This window comes from Salarias fasciatus, chromosome 3 (genome assembly GCF_902148845.1).
Source record: "Salarias fasciatus chromosome 3, fSalaFa1.1, whole genome shotgun sequence".
Taxonomy (NCBI): Eukaryota; Metazoa; Chordata; class Actinopteri; order Blenniiformes; family Blenniidae; genus Salarias; species Salarias fasciatus.
The window spans coordinates 20,929,865-20,954,189 of NC_043747.1; the positions used below are offsets into that span (position 1 = coordinate 20,929,865).

Sequence of the window (24,325 nt, forward strand, 5' to 3'; positions counted from 1 at the left end):
GCTGCTTCACTGCAATAAAACTGTATATTTTCCTTCATTTGTTTAGAAAAATATTTTGTTTCTCAGTTTTTTTCACCAATTAGAGGCGGAAATACAATGATGGACCGGAAGTACGTTCAAGTGCGTCCTTTTTGATAAAATAAATAAAAATAGAACACTTTTTAAAGACGAAAACAAATATTTACTTGCAGAATCTCCAGTAAACAATTTAAACATATCTGTTTTTACTTTCTTTTTCCCTCCTCTAACTCCATCAGCAAAGTCTCCAGATTTGTATTCTTAAAGCATCGTCCTTAAAAGACAGTTTTTTGTTGTTGTTGTTTTTTTTTAATTTTACGTACTCTTGTGGAAAAGGTGGAGTTTTTGCTGTAAAGGTGCATTCTTGGCACTCTATGCATTAAAAAACGTACAATTAAAATGTCAATAAAAATATTCAAATCTAATCATTTATTCATATTTCACTTCATGAACAAACACAGCTGAGCCAAAGAACTGTACATAAAGAGACAAGAAAATACAATGAAAACAACAAATAGCAACAATTAAAACAGGAGCAGACTCTCAAAGTGGATTAAAAGCCACGGAATTAAAAAAAAAAAAGGTTTGAAGATTACTTTTTAAAATGGACAGTGGTTGGGTTTGTGTGATGCTATTTGCTTTTCAGATTAAAGCGAGGCTGTTGCATGTACAGAAGAGCGCTCTCACTTGCGCAGAGAAACCGACAGATGGCGCTCTTCCATCGCTGATAACCGAGGCGAGAGGCGAGTTGCGGCTTTAACGGGCCGTCTGTGCTCGTTTTATTCCTCGGCTGTGGCGACAGTAGGAAGGAAAAGGCAGCTGGTCTGTTAGAAGCCAGCGGATAATAATCACCATTTCTTGTCACTGCAGAGAAGACAGGTGGCGGGGAAAAAAAAGGAGCGAAACACCCCCACACCACGTGACCAAATGCGGAAATTGTGCCACAGAGAAAGTGTGTAGCAGCCAGAGAGCAGACGAGAGTGCGGCTCTTGCAGTTTACTCCTCTTCGGACCTGTTTCTCATCCTTTAGTGCTCGTATCTAACAGCAGATCTCCAAAAACCGACGCCCGCTCTTTCAGCTTGATGTGCAGATTCTGTCTGATGTCCTCGCAGGAAGGTAAGTTCTGCCTCAATGAACCCATTTCCAACTTTCGAACAGGAAATACCAAACATCTGATCACATAGAAAAAAAACCCCAAAACATTTCTTCTAGTATACCCTGTATTCTTCCTGCGACGTGTGTTCATAGCAGTAGTTTGAGTAATGTGTGAAGACACTGTGTGTTCCTGCTGCACAATGCAGGCTTTGTTCAGTCACTGCAGCTCATATTTCCATCTCACTCACTTTATTGTTGTGTTATGATGTCTTGTTTGTGGCTTTATTCGCCTCAATGCGTTCATTGTGGGTTCTCCCCCCATCATTGCACGCAGACTACATTTAACGTGATTTAATTGGAAGGAAACGGTTAAAGCTTGTTGATCACTGAACTCAGTTGCCAGTGAACAGAGAAAAACACAATTTGAGTGCAATACAAGAAATCCTTTAAGTTTTAAACTCATTTTAGGCTTTTAAATTATTGTTTTAAACTAATGAATAGTTTGTGTTAGTTGGTTAACTCATAAGCAGATGATACTTGCATCAAAATTGGAAAAAAAATAAACTGTATTGAAATGATCAACTCACCAGCAGGTGATCAAATACATACATACACATCTGCACACCTGATTTTTGACTAAATGAAACTGGTGTTAACTGAACCTGTGTGATTTACATGTTGAAAAGACTGTATTCTGTACTTTAATCTGTCTTGCACTCTGTTATAAATAAAGATGTACACATTTCAGTGACGCCCTAAACAGAAGAAAAACCTCAGCAAACATTCAGCAACATCTTTTTTTTAAAATCCATGTGAAAATAAAGCAGAAATATGAATCGAAGCAATTTAAATTTCATTCTCGTGTGAAATTGCAGTGATCTGGAAGTATGAGTTACAAGGAAAACAAAACAATCAATCTCAAGCCTTAAAACATTCATTTGAACAAATTCAAACTTGATTATGTTCTTTTCAATTTAGCTTTGGTTATTTAAAAAAAAAAAAAATTACAACTTAGTCCCAAAATCCAATAATCCCACATGAGGATTGGCAGCAGTGGAAAGTAAAAGCTCCTTTTTAACCAGGAGGAAACTCTCAGATCCAGATTCAGAGCTGGAAGCTTTTTGCAGCAGTCAGAAAACGACAAAGAGAAGAATAGATTACATGGCAGTTTGTGTGCATCACTCTTAGGGTCAGCTTTTCAAGAAGAAAGTGTAATAAAGGGAAACGGTGCAGATAAAACATGTACAGTGAGCTGCAGAGACTCTTGGTATCTTATAAGGAAAGAAAGTGTCAAAATGATATCTGTCCTGAGAGAATATCCTGCTCATTGTTGTTGCACACTGCTGGGGAAAAATATACTCCCCGTTTCGTTGCGCACGGACGCCAAACAGATGATTAAATGTGTTATTGCACACAGTCTGTGTTGCTCTTAAATCCATCATGACACATTGTTCGACCGCTGTGGTTTTTTTTCCACCTGTCCATTGAGGAGGCGTGATGTGTCCGCCCGCCCGTCCCTCGCCTCCCTTTCTTTAATATCCTGTGAAGGTGAGAGAAGAATAACAAACATCAAGTTCACATCAGACTATAGGCCAAAACACACAGCGCAGATGAGGCGGAGTAAGAAAACAGTTATATCACAAACTTCTATCTCCAGAGAGAGGGAGAATGGAGGAGGGCAGGAAGAGGAGGAGAAAGTGCATTAAAGGAGGTTTACAAGCAATCTAGCCCAAAATTCACTCATCTATCACCGTGTTTACGCGAAATGAAAATAATTACTGCATCAGGCCCCATTTACACAATGTCTCAGGTGAAGAGGCATAGTTTGTGTTTTTGTTTCAGTAAAGTTTCACGTTTACATGGCAATGTTTCGAGAACTGTCCGTTAGATATTCACCAACACTGACACCATGATACTGCATGAGGTACTCTTACTTGCACTGGGGAAAAAGAAAAAAAGAGCCCCAGCGTGACCCGGCGAGGTTAACGTCATGTTGTCTGCAGGTACACAGGACAGCACAGGCGATGTCTGCACTTTTGGACATTCTTCAATGCTTTTGCACAATGAATTGGGCTCATTTAAAAAGTACTTGTATCGGCATTCACTATTGGCAAATAGCTAAAAGTATTGTCCTCTTACATGTGCTCGTCCTTTAAAAAAGTGATATCCGTGCAGCGGTAATGATTGTTTTTTGATTTAATTTAGCTTGAAAACCATTAAAGCAGGCGTTGCAGTGTGGTTTAAGCCGTGTGAGAAGGAGGTCTGGTCTTTCCACGCCGAGTCCATCAGCGTCTTCGTGACGCTTGCAGTCGTTCCGTTCCAAAGCGTGCACGGCGTGCTAGTTCAAGGAGTCCAGATGGATTTTGGATTTTCCCGGTGGATTGTGCCATAATCCCACCGATCACACTCTGCAAGTTTCCTTTCTGTGAATTTAGTTCAAGATCCGATCATCAAATCGTACTTTTAGATGAAGTTAACAAGCCCAATTGATTCCAATTACAGCAGGAGGACGCGGCTTTGAGCCCCGGCCCGGTCGACGTGGCGCTAAATCACCAAATGCGTTGAAGTGAACACCTGTAAGCCGGTGAGATTCTGCAAAGCTGCTTTGTTTCCGTCCAATCACACCCACCTTATGTGTCACACCACTGATTTCACAGCTGGAGGCGTGTGGCGCTCTCGAATCCCATCAGCGCTCCTCTAATCATAGCGACCCACTTCGGCGCTCAAAACAGCCGCGGCGTTTTATGTTTCACCGTTAAAAAGTGGATCATCCTCTCGCAGGACCCGACACTTGGAAGTTTCTCTGTGGCACAAACGCCCTTCCTTCCTCAGACGCTGAGCTGTCGCTCTCCTCCACCCTCCGTCTCTTCAGCTCTGCTCGAACCAGAGGGAGGAAGTCTAAACCTCAAAGGGTCAAACAGGCGTTGGTAGAAAAATACATCAAAGATCTCGGAATTCAAAGAGCGACAGGGTGAAAGGTCAGGCTGGGCCGAATCTGAAACGTTTATGAACGATTCTTACCGACTGACCTGTTTAACAGTTTGATTCAGACCCAGAATCTGACTGTGCACCTTCAAAAAAGTGAGTTTTACTCATACTCATAGTTTTCACACAGCTGTGGTTCACTTTGAAGGCTCCTGCTTTTGTACGCCGGCTGAGAGTCGGCTTGTCCACCAGTATTTATAGTCATTGATGATAAATAAGATTTGGAGCTGGGTGCAGTCGGTAAGGGAACGGATGCGCAGGGAAATCTTACGTCACGCAGCAGGAGCTTCGAGCATAGATATATTTCTACTAGCATTACCCCCACTGACATAAACGGCTGTATTTCCACTGGATGCATTTTATTTATGACTTGATTTACTCAATAGAGGCTAATGCTATTGTCCATATACAAATCTACGGCCATACATCTATACTTGTAGCTCCTGCCGTGTGACATAATCTTGCACTGCAGCTCTAAGCCGGATCCATAATGCAGCCAGTGGAAAAGAGCCCTAAAGAGGGGAGTCGGTGAGGGAACGCCAACTCATGTTGCTGCCTCCGCCATGCTTGGTGTTTGTTGCTGAGAGTCGGTGTGTTTCTTTGCAAAATTTGTCTGACGAGAAAACTTAGGTTTCCTCCCACTGTCCAAACTGGTTAATGTCCAAATGTGTACAGTCCCATATAGTTCAGAGTAATGACAATCATCATGTGAGAATGGGATTTTTTGGGGTTTTCTCTTGTAGAGTTAATGATCACAGAAAGAATTCACAGCTCTCCAGTCAATCACGCTTTCCCAGAAACACCATCAGGCGTGTTAGCGTGTCAATAATACGGATGATTACCAGCAAACCTCCTTTTGTGTCACTGGAGCAAACGATTGCATGCTCTACTCTCACTCTTTCTTTCTAATGGGGGGTGGAATGATTCCTCTGGCTTCCTGTTTTAATGTCGAGCCGTCACCTGCCTCTCAACATTACATAAAGTTGCCGCCGTGGAGGAACCCGTCCGAGTGAACATGTGTTTGTGGCTGTTGTGTAACGTCAGAAGCATTATCATGACGGAGGATTACGGCGCTCCGCCCGCTCTCCTTTTCGCTCACGGGCCGCGGGCGCGGTGCGATTCTCTCCCGTGCCGGTGATGAGAATCCCACCAGAGATGTGATAAATGTTCTCCATCTGTGCGAAGCAGCAGCTCCCCCCACCCCAGAGCTAATCCTCTTAGACTGTTTTGTTGTTTTCCTTTAATTGGAGGCTCTGCCGCTGCTGGTTCAACTGGTGCTGCACAGCTGTGCTCCGGACGAAAATAGTGGAGAAGCGAGGGTCGCGGACCCAGAAGATCCCTCTGACCAGACTTTATTTCCACCATTATTTTCCCTGTTGCGTAACCCCCCCCCCCCCCCCCCCCCCCCCCCCCCCCCCCCCCCCACACACCACACACACACACTTTTTTCTTCTAATCTCCTCAGGCCGGTCGGTTGATCTAATCATTTCCCCTCTTTTTCTGTCTATTTCCGTGGATACATTGACGAACGCGTCTCTCTGTCGTTGTTTTCTAACTTGTTGGTTTTTTTTTTTTTTTTTTTTCAGGGTCCTTCTGAGGTCAGGCCGCTGCCATGAGGAGGCTGTGACGGCGCCCGTCCACGTGTGTCACTGCCAGACCGAACCCTGCCACATGGCTGCTGCCAAGAAGAGTAAGAGTTCCCTCATTTAGGATCAATTTATGTTTTTTTTTTTTTAACTGTCATTTTAAGTTGTAGAGTTCATAATTGAGAACACAAGAGGGTCTGCAGGTAATGTTGCAAACTGCTGCTCCTCTGAAACACCGTGAAGAAACAAGGCTTAGATAGAAACGGCGGGAATTTATAGAGTCCAGCAGAAGCCCTCTGGATTGCAGGTTTATCGCTGACCTCCCTTTTAAAACATTTCTGTTATTTCTTCTTAGCAGCTCTCGTTGTCCTTCCCAGGGAAAAAAAAAACCCCAACAACCTAGCAGTGTTTTCGTTGTAATTTATGGGATGGCCTTTATCACCCACCTGGAGGCGTTCTTCAGTGGATAATCAATTGGATTTAAATTCCAGATCGATTCCTCTTTGTGTCTTCGGTCTGTGGAAAACACTGATTGTTCAAGGAAAGCAGTATTTCCTTCAGCGAGGGGACGAGTCTTTTAAAAAGTTTTCAGAAAACGAAGAGGCTTGTTCCTCCTAACTAAATGTCTGGAAGAGTTTTTATCACAAAAACCAGGTTGGTCTGCTTCGCGGTGGAGGACGGCTGCTCGCCGTCTTCAGAGACCACCTTCCAGACCCGGCGGTCTTGGTTAAGGTCACTCGGCGGCGCTCGGGGATCCTCCGTATTGACATCCCGTCGCTGACATTTTCCAGAGTGCGTTTTTCATGAGGCTTGTTTGGACGGAAATGTCACAGAAAGTGTTTGCTGCCGTTCACAGGACGAGGTGGACTTATGGTCTCGTGGCAGAAAGGTGTGGACGAAAAGAAAAACAGTTAAGGTTTTATTATGTAGGTTTAAAGCATTTTGCCAAGTATATCGAACATCGTGTTTTTGCAGACGCCGTTCCAGACGAAAGCTAATGATTGTGAGGGAGCGGTGGTGATATCGTTTGTCTTTGTTCTGAACCCCTGGTCCTCCGCCGCTTTGTGAAACCAGGTCAACGACAAATGTCTTTGTCTGGGACCAAAGATAAGCTGAGATAAAGTTTTGACAGCGTCAGGAGTTTGGGGCAATGGAGGGGCTCCTGCTGCGACCCACTGCCATGTTTTTAAAGTTTAAAGTTTGGTTGGAAAATGACAGTAAATGCTAACGACGCACGGTGCTAGCATAAAATGCTAGTAGAGGCTAACTTCAAGCTCCCTTTACAAAATTAGCCTGTTTAATTGATCAATTTCAGATTTTACAGTTATTTATTGACTGTATTGTCTTATTTGTCTGGTTTTGAATAAAAGTGAGTCATTTTAGAGAGAAATTTTTTCTTTTTTTTAACAAAATTGCTTAATCCCAAACTACCGAAGTCAACAAGTTGCTCGGCTGAGAAGGATTTGCTGAAGTTAAACACAGAAAGCCGTTTGGTCATGACGCAGCTGATCGTCCGCAGCTCATCTCGCCGCTCTCCCAGACTGCCGACTCAGCACGCCGTCTCCTCAGACTCAAACCTGGCAGGAGGGCCGGATCAGCCTCAGGCCGCGGCGCTGCAGACAGATTAGGCCATGATATAGATTAATCTGGAATAAGCCGTGTGTGTGTGTGTGTGTTTGTGGTGTGTTTGTGTGTGTGTATACACAGTTTGGGTGGCTAATGGAGGTGTGTTTGCCTGCTCTGGTTTTGCCTGCGCTCTGTGTTAAAAGCCTCAGGTCACAGCATTATGATAATGAGCCTCGGCCCACGGCTCCACTGCTGCCTGTAATAGTCGTGTCAGGAGGTTAATCCTTCAGCTGGATGTGACATTATAAAAGTTCTTTTTATGCAAATATCAAAAGACTTGAGGCTTCTTGATGCAGTGGGTGAGAATCTGCAGGAGTCTTGCAGAGCTGAAGCCGTTTACAGAGAGAGAGAGACGGGCTATTTAGAGTTGTGGAAGTTCCAGATTTCGGTTCACGGCGGAGGTGATCGGTAACTGGAGCAGGTTGAAGGGAGAGAGACTTGGCGGTTTTCAGACCAGATGGCGTGATAGCCGTGGTCCCGGTCCTCGTGCGCCGGGGCTTCACAGACGGCGGCTATTGTCGCAGAAGCTTCCCGGGAGGGCGTCGAGGTGGGGAGGGGAAATGGCGGCCCGCTCCCGTCGTCACGCGAATCCAACTCCTGAAGTCGCCAGTTTTAGCTCCCGCCGCCGATTGGCCGCCTCATTGTATGAAAGCTCGCAATTAAGTGTGAGCGTATGTGCCAAGCGGGCGGTAATTATGCTCCCAAAGAGCTTTATTGTATGAACTTCCAGGCTTCACACTAAAAGCCTCTTATAGTGGGAACTTTAAATAACCGGAGCCGTCATGTGATTTAGATGATTAACCTCAATCTTAAGACGCCTTATTGAGGGTTTTCTCCCCAAAAAGAAAAGAAAAGGGTCTCCTATACATTCCTACTGGCTGCTTTCACAAGAGCAGATTGATAGAAGGAGGAGAAGGGATGAAGGAATCTGAAGATGGAAGAGAAAACTTTTCTGCTTTTTGTTATTAACACCTAGTGGTCAGGAAGCTCGTGGCCTTGAAGGTTTTTGAAGGAGTCCTCCTCCTCCAGAGTCTGCGGCAGGGTTATTATGTGTAGACGCTGCTGATGTTGTGGTGACGACCTTCATGATGCTCGCCAAGGACGAGCCGAGCGGAGCATCTGCTGCGAGATGAGACGGTCCAGAAGCAGTGAATCGCAGAATCAGAAGAGCGCCTGGAACCAAACACTGGATCTGAGCATTTTAATGAACAATCTGACTGATATCTGATGGTTTATTATTGATATTACTGATAGAAAAAACAACATTCTGTGATGATTCTGCTCACTAAATACCATATAAACACTGAATATGAAGAAAGTTTTTTTTCTCCCACAACTTTGAAATAGAAAATACAAAACAAGCAGTGAAATTTCATTTTTATTTTGAGTCTGACTTTAAAAGTTGTGGTCAGTTAACTCTCAAATCAATACACGTTGACAAGATTTTGCAATTTAAATCAATTTCAACTCAAATCTGTGAATCAGAAATATCAAAACCAGTTCTGACCACATTCTCACTGATCAAACTTAGTGATAACACACTTCTGACAGTGCCAATTCCCCTACTTAAATCATAATGCTGGAATAGATATCCAAATACTGAAATAGTTAGATGAAGCCACCATATAAAAAAACCCTCAAATATTCATCTTTTTTTTTGCAAGTGCCAACCAATACACGTCAACTCACATCTATAAAATTAGTGAAATTTAAAATATCAAACCTGTGACCGAACCCCAACTTAAAGCAGCCCTAACCCACACACAGCAGCTACTGAACAGAAATAAATATCAGATTTAATATCGGACCAGTTTTCACTTATCGGATCAGTGCTGGTGTGTTAAAAATGACCGATATTGGCCGACGGCAATATTAACACCGAGATATCACACATCCTTTAATTTTTTTACGGAATGCCTCTGTATTTCTTTTGTAGTAGCACCACTTCCACTGACCCTTTTGTAAATGAAAGGCAACTTTGAGCTGTAAAAATACACTTGTCGACAATAAAAATGAGCATAAATGCCCAAAATTCCAATGTAAAATATTCAAAAGTTGAGTCGATTCTTCACATTTAATTCAGTAATTTCTGTATTATCTCTGTACTCCAGTTAGTTAAAGGAATACTCTGAAAATTTTGGACCCACGCACTATCCCGATCATTTACAAAGTGAGATAAGCTAATAAATACCTTTCTTGTGTCCGTTCGTCCACTGGCTGGCTCCCAGCTGTTAGCATCATAGTTAGCTTAGCTCAATTGCTGGAAGTCAATGGGAAACAGAGCCGGACTGACGAAAGTGGACAAAATACTCCTTCCAGTGGTCCAGGGGATGGCGTATTAGCACGTGAAGTAAATCCGAATGGTTATAAAACATTTTTAAAAGATGTGTTTTCTTTTCAATCCTTTTAAAATAACGTTTTGATACACACAGACCTGCGCATGCGCAGTGCTCCGCGGAAGGATATACGGGAGCACAGCAGTAGAAGCCGCTGTGCACCGGTATATCCTTCCGCGGAGCACTTTGCTTGTGCAGATCTGTGTGTATCAAAACGTTATTTTAACGGATTGAAAAGAAAACACGTCTTTTAAAATGTTTTATAACCATTCGGATTTACTTCACGTGCTAATACGCCGTCCCCTGGACCACTGGAAGGAGTATTTTGTCCACTTTCGTCAGTCCGGCTCTGTTTCCTCGTCACCTCCAGCAGCTGAGCTAAGCTAACTATGATGCTAACAGCTGGGATCCAGCCGCTGGATGCACAGACTCAAAAAAGGTATTCATGAGCTTATCTCACTTTGTAAGTGATAGGAATAGGGCGTGGGTCCAAAAGTTTCGGAGTATTCCTTTAAGATTCACCTGCTTTAATTTAAGTATGACTTTTGTCAAAGGGTGAATATTTTGACTTGTTTTTTATTAATATGTATTGAATTTAAATAAAGGCAAACAGATAAGAAAACTCATTTTCAGCCGCTGACCTCGTCTGATGATCACAGCGCTGATAAATTGAATTTGCATCCATCTTATCTTTCACTTCCGGTAAGCAGGGATATTGTTAATCCTGCGCGGTTTCTCTGCTCGGCGGCGTTCCTCGTGGTTTACTTGTGTTTCCGTGTAGAGACGCTGAACATGACGTAACTCCGCAGCTCATTACTGTGACCCAGATCGCCGACGGCAGGGATTTCTAATCTACGATGGGAGGCCGAATGAAACTTTTAATGGAGCTGGGCCCATGTGGTCCAGTAATTCTGGACTAATTCAGCCTGCGCCTGCTGTAGCGCCGGTATTTGGATGTGGTTAAACGTCGACTTCATCATCCCTGCCTTAATACGAACTGGGTTGTTTATTATAACCAAACATGCAGGTTTTTATTAGCTCTCTTATGAGTTTTTCAGATTCCAAACTGCAGCTGCAATAATTCTCCTCCCAGGAGAATCATTGCTCCGATATAATCTGCCGTCAGAGATATTAAAATTCAGCATTGCCTCCTAAATCTGCTCTGTAGGCGCAGCAGTTTATTACAGATCGTACAAACTTCATCAGGTTTGCTGTGACTTGGCAGAAAAAGTCAGTTTTTCTTTTTTTTTTTTTTTTTTTTTTTTTTTTTTTAATCTGCTGCCGGAGTTAAAGCGCGGCTGAACGTCTCTGCCAGCGAACGTGATGATAGTTTGACTCCTCAGCTGTCGGGTTGGCTCCAGACCGAAGTCGGCTCGGCCACTTCCGTCTGAAAACTGTGTAAAACTTTAAAAAGAATTAACTCTTCAGCCATCAGCCGGGCCCGCAGGCATCAAATAACTTCATGAAATTAGATTTTAGAGTTATTAATAAGAGTGTTGAAGACAGTTCAGGGTTTTAATCTACTTCCTGTTCTTGGTCGAGGCTCTGGGAAAGCGATGCTGTGAAATCGGCCCTCGGAGGAGAGATCTGAACTGGCGGTTTGTTGTCTCAGAGAAGTTTTTTTTTCGGGAGGGGGTTATTTGCAGAGCGAGTTTCCGATCCACCGCTCGGGGAGCCGAGGCCCGGACGGAACAACGACTCTCAGTTTGACGCAACCCGAGAGGGAAATATTATGCCGAGCGTGTAATCCGTGAGTGTTTGGACACGGCGGTGATCCTCGGGCCTCTGGAAGGTTCCGGCAGCGTGTTTGTCTTGAGTTTGAGGGTCGATTGGTTACGGGTGTGTGTGTGTGGTGTGTGTTCTCCTGACGCTGCGCTCTTTTCCAGGTTGTGCAAAGGCGGGAGGCGTTCGCTTCTCCGAGGAGCCCCCCGCCCCCGCCGCCGGAGCGCCGTCCCACGTTCACTTCGACGAGAAGCTGCACGACTCCATCGTCATGGTGACCCCAGAGGACGATGGGAACTTCATGGTCAAGGTGTGTCCTGGTCCATCTTTCTGTTTGGATTCGGTTCTCTGCTTCGCCGCTCGCCCTCCTGGATCAGAAACGCTCTGCGGCGTCTGTCCCGCAGGCGATCGGCCGGCCTGTGTCTGCTTCATGGACACATCAGAGGCGCTAATTCGATTTTCGAGGCGATTGTTGCGGGGTGAGGGAGCGTGGCGCCGAGGCGGGGGCCGCAGGAGAGGCAGGAGAGGCTGAATCAACCTGTAAACAGGGGTTTATTTTGTTTTCCTATCTACTGACCCTGGAATTGGTTTAACTGTCCAATGCTCTGCAGATTTCTGTTTAAGTGAATGATCTCAGCCGATCGATCTTATCGGCGAATCATCCAGTCTCCTCATCTCCTCTATCGGCCGCCAAACACAACTACCGGTCATATCAGAACTCTCATCTCTCCTCGGCTCTTTAACACACGGAGGAGGCGGCCGGCGCTCCAAAACATGCGCCGAGATAGCGTCTTCCTCTGTGTCACATTTGATCAAAACTTTACGTCAGTATTAAAAAAGGCAGATTTTTTTTGTGTGTTTGCAAAAAAATAAAAAGAGAAAAGGCAGAAGACACAACATATCACAACATATTTGTAGAATATGATGTTGAAATGAGCCATAGTGGAAAAACTGTGTGTAAAATTATTTCTGGTGTCTTTGTACGCTGAAATCTAGATTTTCCCGAATACAAGTAACACCTGAATGAAAGGATCATTTGTGAAAATAAAAGCATAGATGTATGGCACAGCTTTATAAGATGCTCCTGTTCTTGTGTCCAGATGTAGCTGCACCACCATTACGCTCTCTCTCTGTTTAAATTCTGCTGTTTTTGCTAATATAGCAACGTTCTGTCGTAAAACAGTGACGCCTAGTGGTTCCAGGTGGTACATGCAGGTATATCATAATATGAAGTCTCTCCTATATGAGTTCCTGTTAATGCGGCAGTGTTTCAAGCTTGGAAAAGTTTTGCGTTTACAGGGCAGGGTTTTGAAAACGACGCCCGTTAACACAGGAATACTGAAAAGCGGCATGAGCGAGCCCAGACGTTTTCTGTAAGGTGCGTTTTCGGCGCCGTGTTTAGGCGTGGCGGCGATCACCTGCAGACCTTCTCTTCGTGTCTCACCGACAGCTGGAGATCAGCTGATCGACCCGCCTCTGAAGTCGTCCTCAGAGCCGCTGAGCCTCTCCAGCCGGGACAGTTTGGGTAAAAGTTGCAGCTTGAAGCCGAACCGCGGCGTCCGCCGTGACCTTCACAGTTACAGAGCGTCCCGCTCGCCACGTGTGTGTGTGTGTGTTTCTTCAGACTCGGAGGAGAGTGGGCACAGAAGGCTGTCAGCCCGGCGTTGCGCCTCATCACAGAGACAAGGGGTGGCGGTGTGATCGCCATGGAAACGGCCGGGAGGCGGGGGGACGGAGGGGGGGGAGGGGGGCCTGACAGTCCTTGCAGGCAGACCGAAGATGAGGAGGTGGGAGTGTGTGGGACGCAAGCGGCATGCACACAACAGCTGTATGAATACCAGCGTTGATGAAGGTTATTTACATAGATTGAGCGTGTGTGTGTGTGTGTTTGTGTGTGTGTGTGTGTGTGTGTGTGTGTGTGTGTGTGTGTGTGTGTGAGGGCGGTGGAGTCACACAGAAACAGCGGACTCGTGCTTCTCACTTGCTTCTGATTGAAACGCCGGAGCGCGGGGATGGAAATGAGCAGCTGTCGGCGCCGCGGCAGCGCAGGAGCCAAACGTTTAGAAACGAAATGATCAGTGTGTCAGAGCAAACCACAGACCGAGTTCATGAACACACACACACACACACACACACACACACACACACACACACACCACCTCCACCCCCCCACTGGGAAACGAGATCAGGTGCAGGAAATGAGCTCATCTGCACACAGGTTAACGGTTACTGCACAGTGTGTGTGTGTGTGTGTGTGTGTGTGTGTGTGTGTGTGTGTGTGTGTGTGTGTGTGTGTGTGTGTGTGTGTGTGTGTGTGTGTGTGTGTGTGTGTGTGTGTGTGTGTGTGTGTGTGTGTGTTCTCGTATTTCTATCCTTGTTGGGGCCAAATGTCCCCACAAGGATAGCAAAACGTGGAACGACGTGCCTTGTGGGGACCTTTTTCCGGTCCTAAGTAGGAGAAACAGTGTTTTCTTGACCATGTTGTTGTTACTGAAAAAAGTAAAAGTGCAAAAACATTTCTTTAGGGTTAGGCTTTGTTGTGGTGTGGGTTAGGGTTAGGGTAAGGGTCAGGGTTAGGGGCTAGACATGAATGGGAGTCAATGGAAGGTCCCCACAAGGATAGAAATACAAGACTGTGTGTGTGTGTGTGTGTGTGTGTGTGTGTGTGTGTGTGTGTGTGTGTGTGTGTATGTGCATCCACATCATAATTAGCGCGTTTGCAACTTGCCACAAACAAGTAATCCCATCACTTTCTCTGCTGTTCACCCCCAAAGTTGGGAGCCTCGTGTCCTGAAATGCGATCCGGTCGCCTCCGGTTTCTCTCCTCGCTGCAACATTTTTGGTAAATCAGACGTGAAAAGTGGGTTAAAGTGAGTCTGCGTCCTCCTTTCAGAGCCGCTCGTTAAGATCTGGGACAGGACTGCTGATATGAGAGACACGCGGCGGGGCAGTGGTTCGCTCTCTCGCCTCACACTGAAAGTCTCCCCGGTTTGAGCTCAGGCTCGTTCTTCTTTCAGTTGCGTTTTGGTTTTCCGTCTCCACGGCAACGACGCTTGTAACCTCTGAAAACACGACTTTTCTGTGACGCTGCTATCTCACATCAATGGTTCTGCGCCCTTTGACCTTTTAGCACCTGGATCTACAGCCTTTTTGACCAAAAAAGCCATTTTTGTGACATTTTTTTTTCTGGAGCCACAAAACACGTCTAACCTTTAAAGTACAGTTAATCAAGCTCCTGAAGTTTCATTTCTACAAAAAATGCATCTCTGTTCATGAAGTTACAATCATACTTTGGGATTTTGAACATTTCATTACATCTCCAGCTGCTTTTCATCACGATTTTTCTATTTTTCAGACAGTTTTGACAAATTCAAATTGAACTGATTGAAAATACTTTCAGAATCCGAGAAGGAAACTGCTTTCAGCGTTTCTCCACACAGACTGAAATCAGCAGAGAGTTGAATGTCGAATAAGACAGGGCAACAATTAAATAGGTAGTACTGAATATTCATGTGAACAAGGCTTAATATCGGTATAGGAAGGATGAAATGAAACAAAATGCAGCAAACACTGTGTAAAGGGAGGAGTTATGGAGTCTTATGGCCACAAGAAAGGAAGTTTAAACCGTTTTATCTTTTTACAAGCAGGTTTTTAAAAAAAATCTTTTTTCAACAATATTGAGTTGTTTTAGCTTTTTTCATTTTCAACTCTTTTTTTGTGATTTAAGCATTTTTTTTCCATTTTGTCATTTTAGAATTATTTTCATTCGTTTTTCTTTTTTAATTTTTTTGTCATTTACCTTTTGTTTTGTAATTTTAAAAGTCCTTCCATTTTATTCAGTTTTTTTTCTTTTATAATTTGTTTAAAATTGTTTATTTTAGCATTTTTTTTTCCATTTCAGTCACTGCACCTTTAAAAAAAGCAAAAAAAAAAAACTGCTTTAATCAATTACAGTAGATCTGTAAATAAAAACGTCCACAGTTTAGGACAGATAGCTTTTGATATAAGTGCATCATAACTCTTAACCAGAAATGTACTGAAGCACAAAGAATCAGAGTTGTCGTAATCTGTGTGTGCGCCGACCACCAGCAGCCATTTTTTCCTCAAATATTTTGAATTGCACAGTTAGTAGTTCGATTCCCCGACCTTCCCGTGCTCACGCGTCGACCTGGAGACCCCCCTCCTTCCCGGGTTCCTCCCGGCGGGCGTCATTAGGAGAACGTGGCCGACGCTGTGAACCACTTTGAGATGAGTTCTATTAGCGGACCGTCTGGGATCGGCTGCCGCTGTCTGAAACGGACCGAGCAGCGTAGATCAGGTCGGGATGGGCGGGGTTAAAGGTCAGCGGATGTGCTGAGGTGATGGGGGGGGGGGGGGGTTGCTCTACTTCTCGTCCCTCCACATGCAAAACGATGTGAGATCGGTGAAGAGCGGACGTCTGAGATCCAGCAGACAGCCTCAGGACCTGCGTGGGTCCCCGGCTGTTCCCACCCCCTCCCTCCCCTGTAACCGAGCGGCTCGCCCGAGGCGCTTCGTGCTCGTCTCTCGCCGCCTGCGCTCTCCTCTGGACTCGCCCCTCCTCCCTCCCTCCCTCCCTCCCTCGTTCCGTTTGTTGTTTTCTGCTGGTGAACTCGGTCCAGGAGGAAAGAGAGCAGTGGAGAGGATGAGGAAACTCATCACAAAGTAAATCCCCCCTCTATAAACCTGTGATGGAATTACACTGCCGAAAAGCCTGCTTCCTCCCTCTGTCTCCACGGTAACCAAACCAAACCCAACCTGACCCTCTAAACCCCCCTCTGTCTCCGCCAGGTGGGCTTCCTGAAGGCGCAGCACCGCTACGAGGTGGTGTTCACGCTGCCCGAGATCCCCGCCCTGGGGAAGGCCGTGTGTCCGGCGCCGGTGCCCAGCCCCCACCTCCGGATCACCGACATCTCCCCCGCCGCCGAAGGTGAGGCTGTTGAGTCCTGTCTTAACGTCTGAGAGGAGCACGTCCCGCGATGCTCCGGCTCCCGGACGCCCGCGGAAGCGGCTCAGATTGTGTTATTGCAGCAACTCATCTCTGAGAAATCAAGCACACCTGCTGGAATGGGTCCAGGGAGTCCGCCGCCGTTCTCAGGCCCCGTTTAGAACTGGAAACTGACCGTATTTTTTTTAGAAATAAGCTTAGACTCGCCAGGTATCTCACCTCAGACTGGCAGAAGAAGAGAAGTGTGTTTTATTGGCAATAGATCCAAACGGCTGTTCAGAACGAGGACGAGGTGTGACGGTTCTGATCGAGGAGAGAGCGCCAAAAAAAAAAAAAACCCACAAGAAAATGAAATAAAAACCCCTGCTGTGATGTTCTGGGTGTCATTTCCACTACGTGCCTGTAACTGAAGCAGGTTACTGACCTTTACTTTCCCCTCTGGGTGTGTGTGTGTGTGAGAGAACAGGTGTGCTACTATGTTTGTCTTGATTGTCAGCATGTCAGTCAGCTGTTTTCTGCTTCTTTTCTCCTTCATGTTGACTCTGTTGTCTCTGTTGAAACGTGGACAAACTGTGTGTGTGTGTGTCTGTGTGTGCGTGCAGGAGGGCTGAAGGTCACGTGTGAGTACATGGCCCAGCAGGAGGGCGTTCTGTGTGAGGAGGTGCTGCTGCTGAGCGAGACCAACGAGGACGTCTGCGTCAGGGTCAAAGTTCACGCCAGGGTCATGGGTGAGGCTCCTTCCGCCTGCGGCGCCTGATCCTCATGAGCTGAATGAATATTTACTGAAAACTGCTTTAAATATCAGTGAGAACAGATCTGATGAACTCATGTTTTCATCTGAGTAGAACTTAAACAGGTCAGATTTCATCTCATCATGTTGAGTTTGCAGCAATAGATTAGAAACACCCATAAACACACAGAACACACTCTAAATTCACTTCTCCTGTCAGATCTCCCAGCATCACGAGTTTTCTCTCCAGGTTTGTCTTTAAATCAGTGTCTGAGGTGGACGTGTGGCGTGTTTGAATGTTCTGGGATCAGATCCAGCATTGTCTTTAAAAATAAAGTCAAGGTTGAGCCTCCTCAGTGTTGCGCTGCTGCCGCCTGCTGGACGGCTTGAGTATGACTGCATTTCTTAAAAAAAAAATAAATGCAAATGTAAGAAAATACAACATTTAGAATCCTTTAATTGGGGGGAAAAAAGAAGCAATCATATTATTGCTGACAAAATAGCCCAATAGCTCTGCTGTTTTGCTCCAGTGTCTGATAGAAACAGATTTTAACTGTTGGTTTGTTGTGTCATAAATATACATCTTTGCTTAAATCAGAATCACTGAGAAAAAAACTGGACTGTAGAATTCCTGCCAGCAGATGGGGAATTAGGTAAAAGGGGCGTGTCTGCCTCCTCCAGCTGTGCCTGTGTAAATATAGTAGTGTGTGTGTGTGGTGGCCGTGTTGTTGGTGAGTGGATATTTTTACTCGCATAGCGTGGCCTGAACATCTGTCCAGATGTCTGTGTGTAATTGAGGCCTGGATCAGACCCACATCGGAGGATTACGCCGCCGTTTGGACTCAGATCAGTGTGTGGAAACGGAGAGATGTCGCCCGGCGCTGCAGCACGATGCCTTTTAAAGCAGTTTTATTTAATCTGACTGTATGACCAATGTTCAACTCCCCATGACTGAATGGTATTTGTGTTATAATGGAAAGACAATACATGCAATTACAAGAAAATTGAATTTAATAGAATTTCTCTGGTTTTCCTGCAGACCGCCACCACGGCACGCCCATGCTGCTGGAGGGCGTCCGCTGCATCGGGATGGAGCTGGAGTACGACTCCGAGCAGAGTGACTGGCAAGGATTCGACTAAATGTGAAACCGCTTCTGTTCCCATGTTCGCCTGAAACACACCTGAGAATCTGAGACGTGCACGCCCCGATGAGTCAGACGCCACTGATGCATCATACAGATGTGCAGTCCTCAGAGTTTAAACGAAACATACATTTTCACCCTGAATTCAAACCGAAACTATAGCTTTTCTTTACTTTAATGACATTAAATACTGCTTCACAGCTCCGTTTCGCTCTTCTTCTCACGCGCAGACTGTGTGTTTGGTAGATTTGTGAGTGAGAAATCGTCTTTGTACCGATTAAAAGAAGCTTTAAAGTCAAACCTTGGTGTTCATGACGTGCTGTAACGCTCCTGCCGATCCACCAGGGGGCGCTGCAGGCCAAGCTAAAGCACTGCAGGAGGCTTTGCTGGTTTCCAGTGAACTTTATCACCTTTCTCCAGCTTCCTAACTCCAGATTTTTAAGTGTTCTGTGTAGTTCAAAGGGTCAAGGGTCACTTTTATGTTGTACTCAGGTAACTCCACCTTTTTTTTTTCTGTTAAACTTTTTGCTAGAATGAACTTTGAGGAGCAGGAAGGCTGCAGAGAGAGCACGTGAGGAAGGATCCGGAAACGTTTAGTTTTGCTTGAATTCGCGAAGCCTTTCTCAAACACGCGCGTGGTAAAAGTGCCTTTACGTTCCGTTCCGTTCGCTTCCCGCCGCTTCCCTTCCGCTTCCGCCCCGCAACTCCGTGTGTTTTCTTTGCTTTTCTTTTCTTTGAATGCATCCAGCCTTAAAGGAAACAGTCCGGTGTGTAATTACTCTCTTCATATTAGATCACGAGCTGTTTGTTTAGTGCAGATTAAATAGATTTTTGGGAATAACAGGTCAAAGTCCTCCTCCTTGGAATAAATCTGAAATTCTCGGTGGGTTACTGTTTTGAAGGATGTAGCAGTTTATTTCTCGATATCTGCTCCCTTTTTTTCGTGTGTGTGAGTGTGTGTTTTTTAAATGTTAAATAAATGATTGAATAAATTAGTTTTTTGTTTTTTTTTGTCGTTTGTTGTCAGTTCATGGGGGAAACACCAGGGGGCGGTGTTCACTGCAACACCGGCCCCAAAAGACTCTTCGTTCAGTCTGAGTGTCTCAAAAAAATGTTCAAACATTTCTCTTCTTTTCAGGTAAATTCGGGCCAAAGAAATCTGCTTCTTATTCACCTGAGAATTAAAGTATTTCTGAATTTGTGAGCAAGTTGAATCATATTTTGCCTCAAATTAACGCTTTGGGCTTTATGCTTTAATTTTTTTCATTAATTATTTTTGGATTTTTTAAGAGAAGAAACATGAGTTTTCTATGGAACCAGTTCTGTGAGTCTTTCTATCAGAGTAAGGTCAGCTCTACAGGGCTTAAATTAAGTTTTCTCAATTGGTTTGTATCTCCGGAGCAATTTTACTAAAGATATTTTCACTAAATTAACTTTAATAAAAAATTTGACTATCTTTCCCAGATAATTTATTTAAGTTTTAATTTTTCCACTCAAAAAAATAAAGAAATTGAATGTATTTTTACTGGAAAATAAGCAACATACTTTTTGACTGCCGTATAATTAAGTTTCTGCATTTTAATCAACTTTTCTATTCAGAAATGCGTTATTCGGATTTTTTCATATTGGTTTAAATTCGCCCTTGAACGTGGATCAGAGTTGTTTTTTGCTGAGCAGGACAGAAAGTTTGGAGGACTCCTGAGCCCACCACCTGCTGGCTCAGTGTGGAGAGGCCACATTGTTCTCTGTGTGGATCCAGGCGTCCTGCAGCTATTTATCAAACAAAAAGAGTTGATAAGCTGAGTTTTGGTTGTTCTATGTCCATTGCGCCAAATATTAATATGATTATGAGCATTTTAGAGAGAGTGGAGCGCATGGGTGGAGTTTACAGTAGGACTGGATGATTAAAAAGGAAAAATTAAGTCCAGGTTGGGAGAATGTTCTCATCACAATCGAGCCTGCAGCTCAGCAGACACGGTGAGGAGTTTTTACTTTCCCTATCTTCACTTCCTCCGTTTTCATCCTGCTATCAATGGAAGGTGAAATGTTTCAAAACACTGTAAGGCCATTATAGGAACATACATTTGATCTTGTTCTGCTTTTGGAGGAGTGGAAAGGTTTAAAAACACCAGAAATGCTGCATGACATACAAAACAACACAAAACTGACACAGAAATCAGAAATAAGAGACAAACAAGCACTTTTTCAACTTCTAAAATATGTTTTTGAAGTCTTCAAGTTATATAAAGCAGAAAAGATCCCAAACCTCAATTCAATTTGAATTTAAAGTTTGAATATGAATCGGATCGGATTTGATGAATTCCACATCGGGAAACAGTCATCAGCAGCTCTAAAGTTAGAAAATAGAATAAAATGGGATAGTGGCACAAGAGAACAGAGCAGCTGCATATAAATAAATAGATAAACATATATATGCATGAAAAAACAGACAAACAGTAATAGTTATATTTACAAATTTTCAATGGTAAGAAACCCTAACGCTGAATTTTCGACAGTTTTTATCCACTATATAGTGATTTTAGTCATGTGTGCCTCTTGATGTGAAATCTTGTCTGCAAATTTTCACCATTTTAACGTTTATACGGGCCTAAATTCACTTTCAATGCTTAATATGAATACAGAAAATTATAAAATGTCATAAAAGTTCAATCAAGCCACAGTTAATCCTTAATGATTATTAATTCATTAATGATGTTTTCAAAGAGGAAGAGAAAACATCACACTCGTTTATAATTAATGAACAGGTCGATTCGTCCGGTAACAGATGATGTTACATTTAAAAGTGAATAGAAAGAAATACACTCGCACGTTCATTTAAAATAATTCAAACGAAATGTTCATTTAACCTTTTGGACTTTTATTATAATGACGCTGAACAGACTTGGAGATTAAATCGTTGTTATATTCTCTTATTTCTCATTTTTTTAATGAAATAAATAGAAGCGTTTAAATTCCAACTACGAACCGGTGTTAAATTATTTTTATTTGTTTACGCGTAAGTGTTAAAAGTGAAATTCCTTCTTAGCAGACCTATTTTTTTTAAGTACACTCATTTAGTTTTTTAAAAGAACTCGAAGTAAACCGTCTTTACAGTTTCATTTAGGTGAACTACTACATTTAGGCTTTTCCTAGCTGGACAAAGCCACTGTATTTGCTTTATTTTTGTATTTCTAATGTGTGTTTGTTATTTTAACTCATAGAAACTGATTTAAAAATTGACAAAGCGCTGACCAGGCCGCTGCTTTCGCCCTAACAGGCAGTTTGTTCGTGAATGTTTCACCGCGTCTCTGTTGCGTCCAGAAACATGATTAATTGATTCCCTCCTTGTTTCTGTGTTTCCGGCCTCTTTGCGCCTCCGCGTCCCGTTTCACCTCCACACACGCGCGGCGGCGCGCGCCCGCATGCCAAACGGCCCCGCGGCAGAGGCAGCGGCGCGCGGCCTTCTCGCATGCAGCGCGCGGCGCATCCGGGACGACTTATCCTTCTAAATGCGGAGAAATCTAAGGATCTAAGATTTCCAGCTTATTGCAGCTTTTTTTTCTGAGAAACGCAAACACTGAAACGCGCACTTTGTTTCAGAAAAGCAGAAGAAAGCGCAGATTTTGGAAGTGGCTGCACGCGCCTGTCCGCCATCCGCGTGTCCAGTTAAGTCTCAGCTATTAAATCTTTAGTGGGAAATAAAATAAAACAAACGTGCACGGACTCCTGCACGTGTCCAAATGTTTACTCAGGTCTTGTTGCGGGAGCCGCTGCAGTGCAGCGCTGCGCAGCGCAGGGCGCGTGAACTCTGCGTGGCCCGGTGCCCTCCCCCTGACCTCTGGGATTACAGTAATCTCTGTTGATTGATCTGATTGATCAGATTCATCTCCACGAGGCCGCAATCCCGGCGCACGCGGGGGCGGACGGAGATGAGACAGTCGGTCGGTGCAAATAAATGGTTTTCTTTGCTATTTTTTTGAGCGTTTGGCCCCGCGGGCGCGGCGCGCGAGCAGCGAGGAGATGTAGGGTGGCTGCGGGCGTCATGTGACGATAATATAACTTATAATTGGGATTTTGAGCACAACAGAAGTATTGTTGCTCCAAAGCCACGCGGCAGTGAGTCTGGATTTGATTATTATAACGAAAAAAAAGAGGAAAGATTGAGTTTTGTTCTATACGGACTTTCAGGAAACGCGTCTTTTTAGTTATAATTTCTACACGATGAGGACTTTCTAATGCAAAAATAATGGCTGATCGTTCCTCCTGCAGTCTTAAAACAGCCACACAGGAGGGGATTTTTAGGTTAATTTAGTTTCCATCAGTCGGTTTATGAATGAATTTTTTTAAAGAGCTCCTTTTGCGAGTACGGATTTTTCTTTTTTTTTAGCACACCTATGGTTTTACTCCTCTAAGTAAAAGCACTTATCATGCTGGAAGGGCTAATATAGAGTGCGCAACATGCATATGTGGCTGGAGCTGCTGATGCATTAACACTGGAGCGGCGGGACGGATAGAAATATTAGTCATTTACATGCAGAAATATGATAAAATACAGATTGAATTCAAACTGTACGCCCAGATAGAATGCTGGAGCTGTACATATGAGGGAACGTGAAGGGTTTTCTGCCTTTGTTATCTGACAAATATTTCTATTTTCAATGATTTACAAACAATCAGAGTAATTAATGTGTTTATTCACTACTTTAGTGCTATTTTAAAGTTAAATATCTCCATCTATCTATCTGGAAACATGTTTTTCACCGTTGAAAAAGCCTTCCTGCATCATAACTGCTTCTAATTGGAATACTTAAAGTATATTTGGGATCATTTGGGCGCTGTTTTGTGTCTTTTCGATGTCTTTTTTTAAAACGTCTATTTACACTGAACATGTGAGTCGCTGCAGTAAACACCCTGAATGGAAACATGGAAAAGACTCGCCCTGAAATCTCCCCCCGACACACTGGATCAAATATTCTAATCACACACTGGCAGAGAGGGGAAGAAAATGCTTCTTAATACACCCACAGGCTGAAATCGAAATGTGAGCAATCTTCAGAAAAGTTGAATGTGCTGAAATAAATAAATAAATAAATAAAATGTTTTTTTTCTTTTTTCTTTTCTTTTTTTTTTTTTTATTCAACAAAAGGTGCTTTTTGCCTTTTTGGGGGGAGGTTTGTGCATCAGTGGAGGCAGAGAGGCAGAAAAAAGGTGGAAGAAAGAAGTGTGTGTGCGTGTGTGCGTGCGTGTGTGTGTGTGTGTGTGTGTGTGTGTGTGTGTGTGTGTGTGTGTGTGTGTGTGTGTGTGTGTGTCAGCAGCAGCAGCAATCAGTCCCCTCTTGTCTCGCTGCTGAGTGCAGCATCTCTGATTGACAGTTTCTATTCACCCTGTGTGAGATTAGGCCAGCTGAAAGGAGTAACGACCCATGGCTGTGTGTGTGTGTGTGTGTGTGTGTGTGTGTGTGTGTGTGTGTGTGTGTGTGTGTGTGTGTGTGTGTGTGTGTGCGCGCGTGCGTATGTGTGTGTGCTGTAATTACAGCCTCGGATAAGAAAAATAAGAAGAAACACACAGAGCAAAACTATAATTATATAATCCGGCTCCAAATGCCCCCTTCTTCCCTCCTCCACTGTGTTTTCAGAGATGTTTCACCTGTAAAGAGGAAATTCCTCCCAGTGTTTCTGGCGTCCCTGCAGCCCAAATTATCTCACAATCACAACAAACTCCAGGCTGCAGCATCAACAGCCAGCCGGCGGAGGAAAACAGGCTGATGAGGCTGGAGCTGTGCGTACAGTGAATGACTGGGAATGAGGAACAAACGGGAACCCGGCCGTTTGATTCCAGGGTGAAGGCTCCATGTTTGAGAAACTCAAGGCTATTGGGGGTAAAGAGAGGGAAGAGAAGGGGTGGGCAAAACACCGGGGACACCTGTCACTTCTTCCTGCGGCTGTGTGATCACTTCCAGGCGTGTTGGTGGGTGATGCTATAGCTGAGCTCTGGATCGGAGAGGCCTCCAAGGGCTTTTTCTCTTCGCTTTATTAACAAAAAGTTCATTGTTGTCTTTAATCAACGTAAAAACTAACAAAAAAATCTGAATCATGATCACAATATCCATTTAATAAAC

The 24,325-nt window shown here is 44.2% G+C and overlaps 1 protein-coding gene across 1 annotated transcript; it reads left to right on the forward strand.

Moving 5' to 3' along the window:
• The first annotated feature begins 900 nt into the window (after positions 1-900).
• Positions 901-19,222, forward strand: adisspb (adipose secreted signaling protein b). Its single transcript, XM_030088501.1, has 6 exons — positions 901-1,135; positions 5,686-5,789; positions 11,534-11,679; positions 16,179-16,317; positions 16,938-17,063; positions 18,105-19,222. Exons 2-6 carry the CDS (start codon positions 5,771-5,773, stop codon positions 18,203-18,205), a joined length of 531 nt encoding a protein of 176 aa, XP_029944361.1. The 5' UTR covers positions 901-1,135; positions 5,686-5,770; the 3' UTR covers positions 18,206-19,222.
• Positions 19,223-24,325: the final 5,103 nt, after the last annotated feature.

Excerpts from the sequence above, each read along its gene's own strand:
- adisspb (XM_030088501.1), top strand. Across the intron at positions 11,680-16,178 it reads ATGGGAACTTCATGGTCAAG|GTGGGCTTCCTGAAGGCGCA; the intron begins GTGTGTCCTGGT and ends TGTCTCCGCCAG. Across the intron at positions 17,064-18,104 it reads AGTTCACGCCAGGGTCATGG|ACCGCCACCACGGCACGCCC; the intron begins GTGAGGCTCCTT and ends GTTTTCCTGCAG.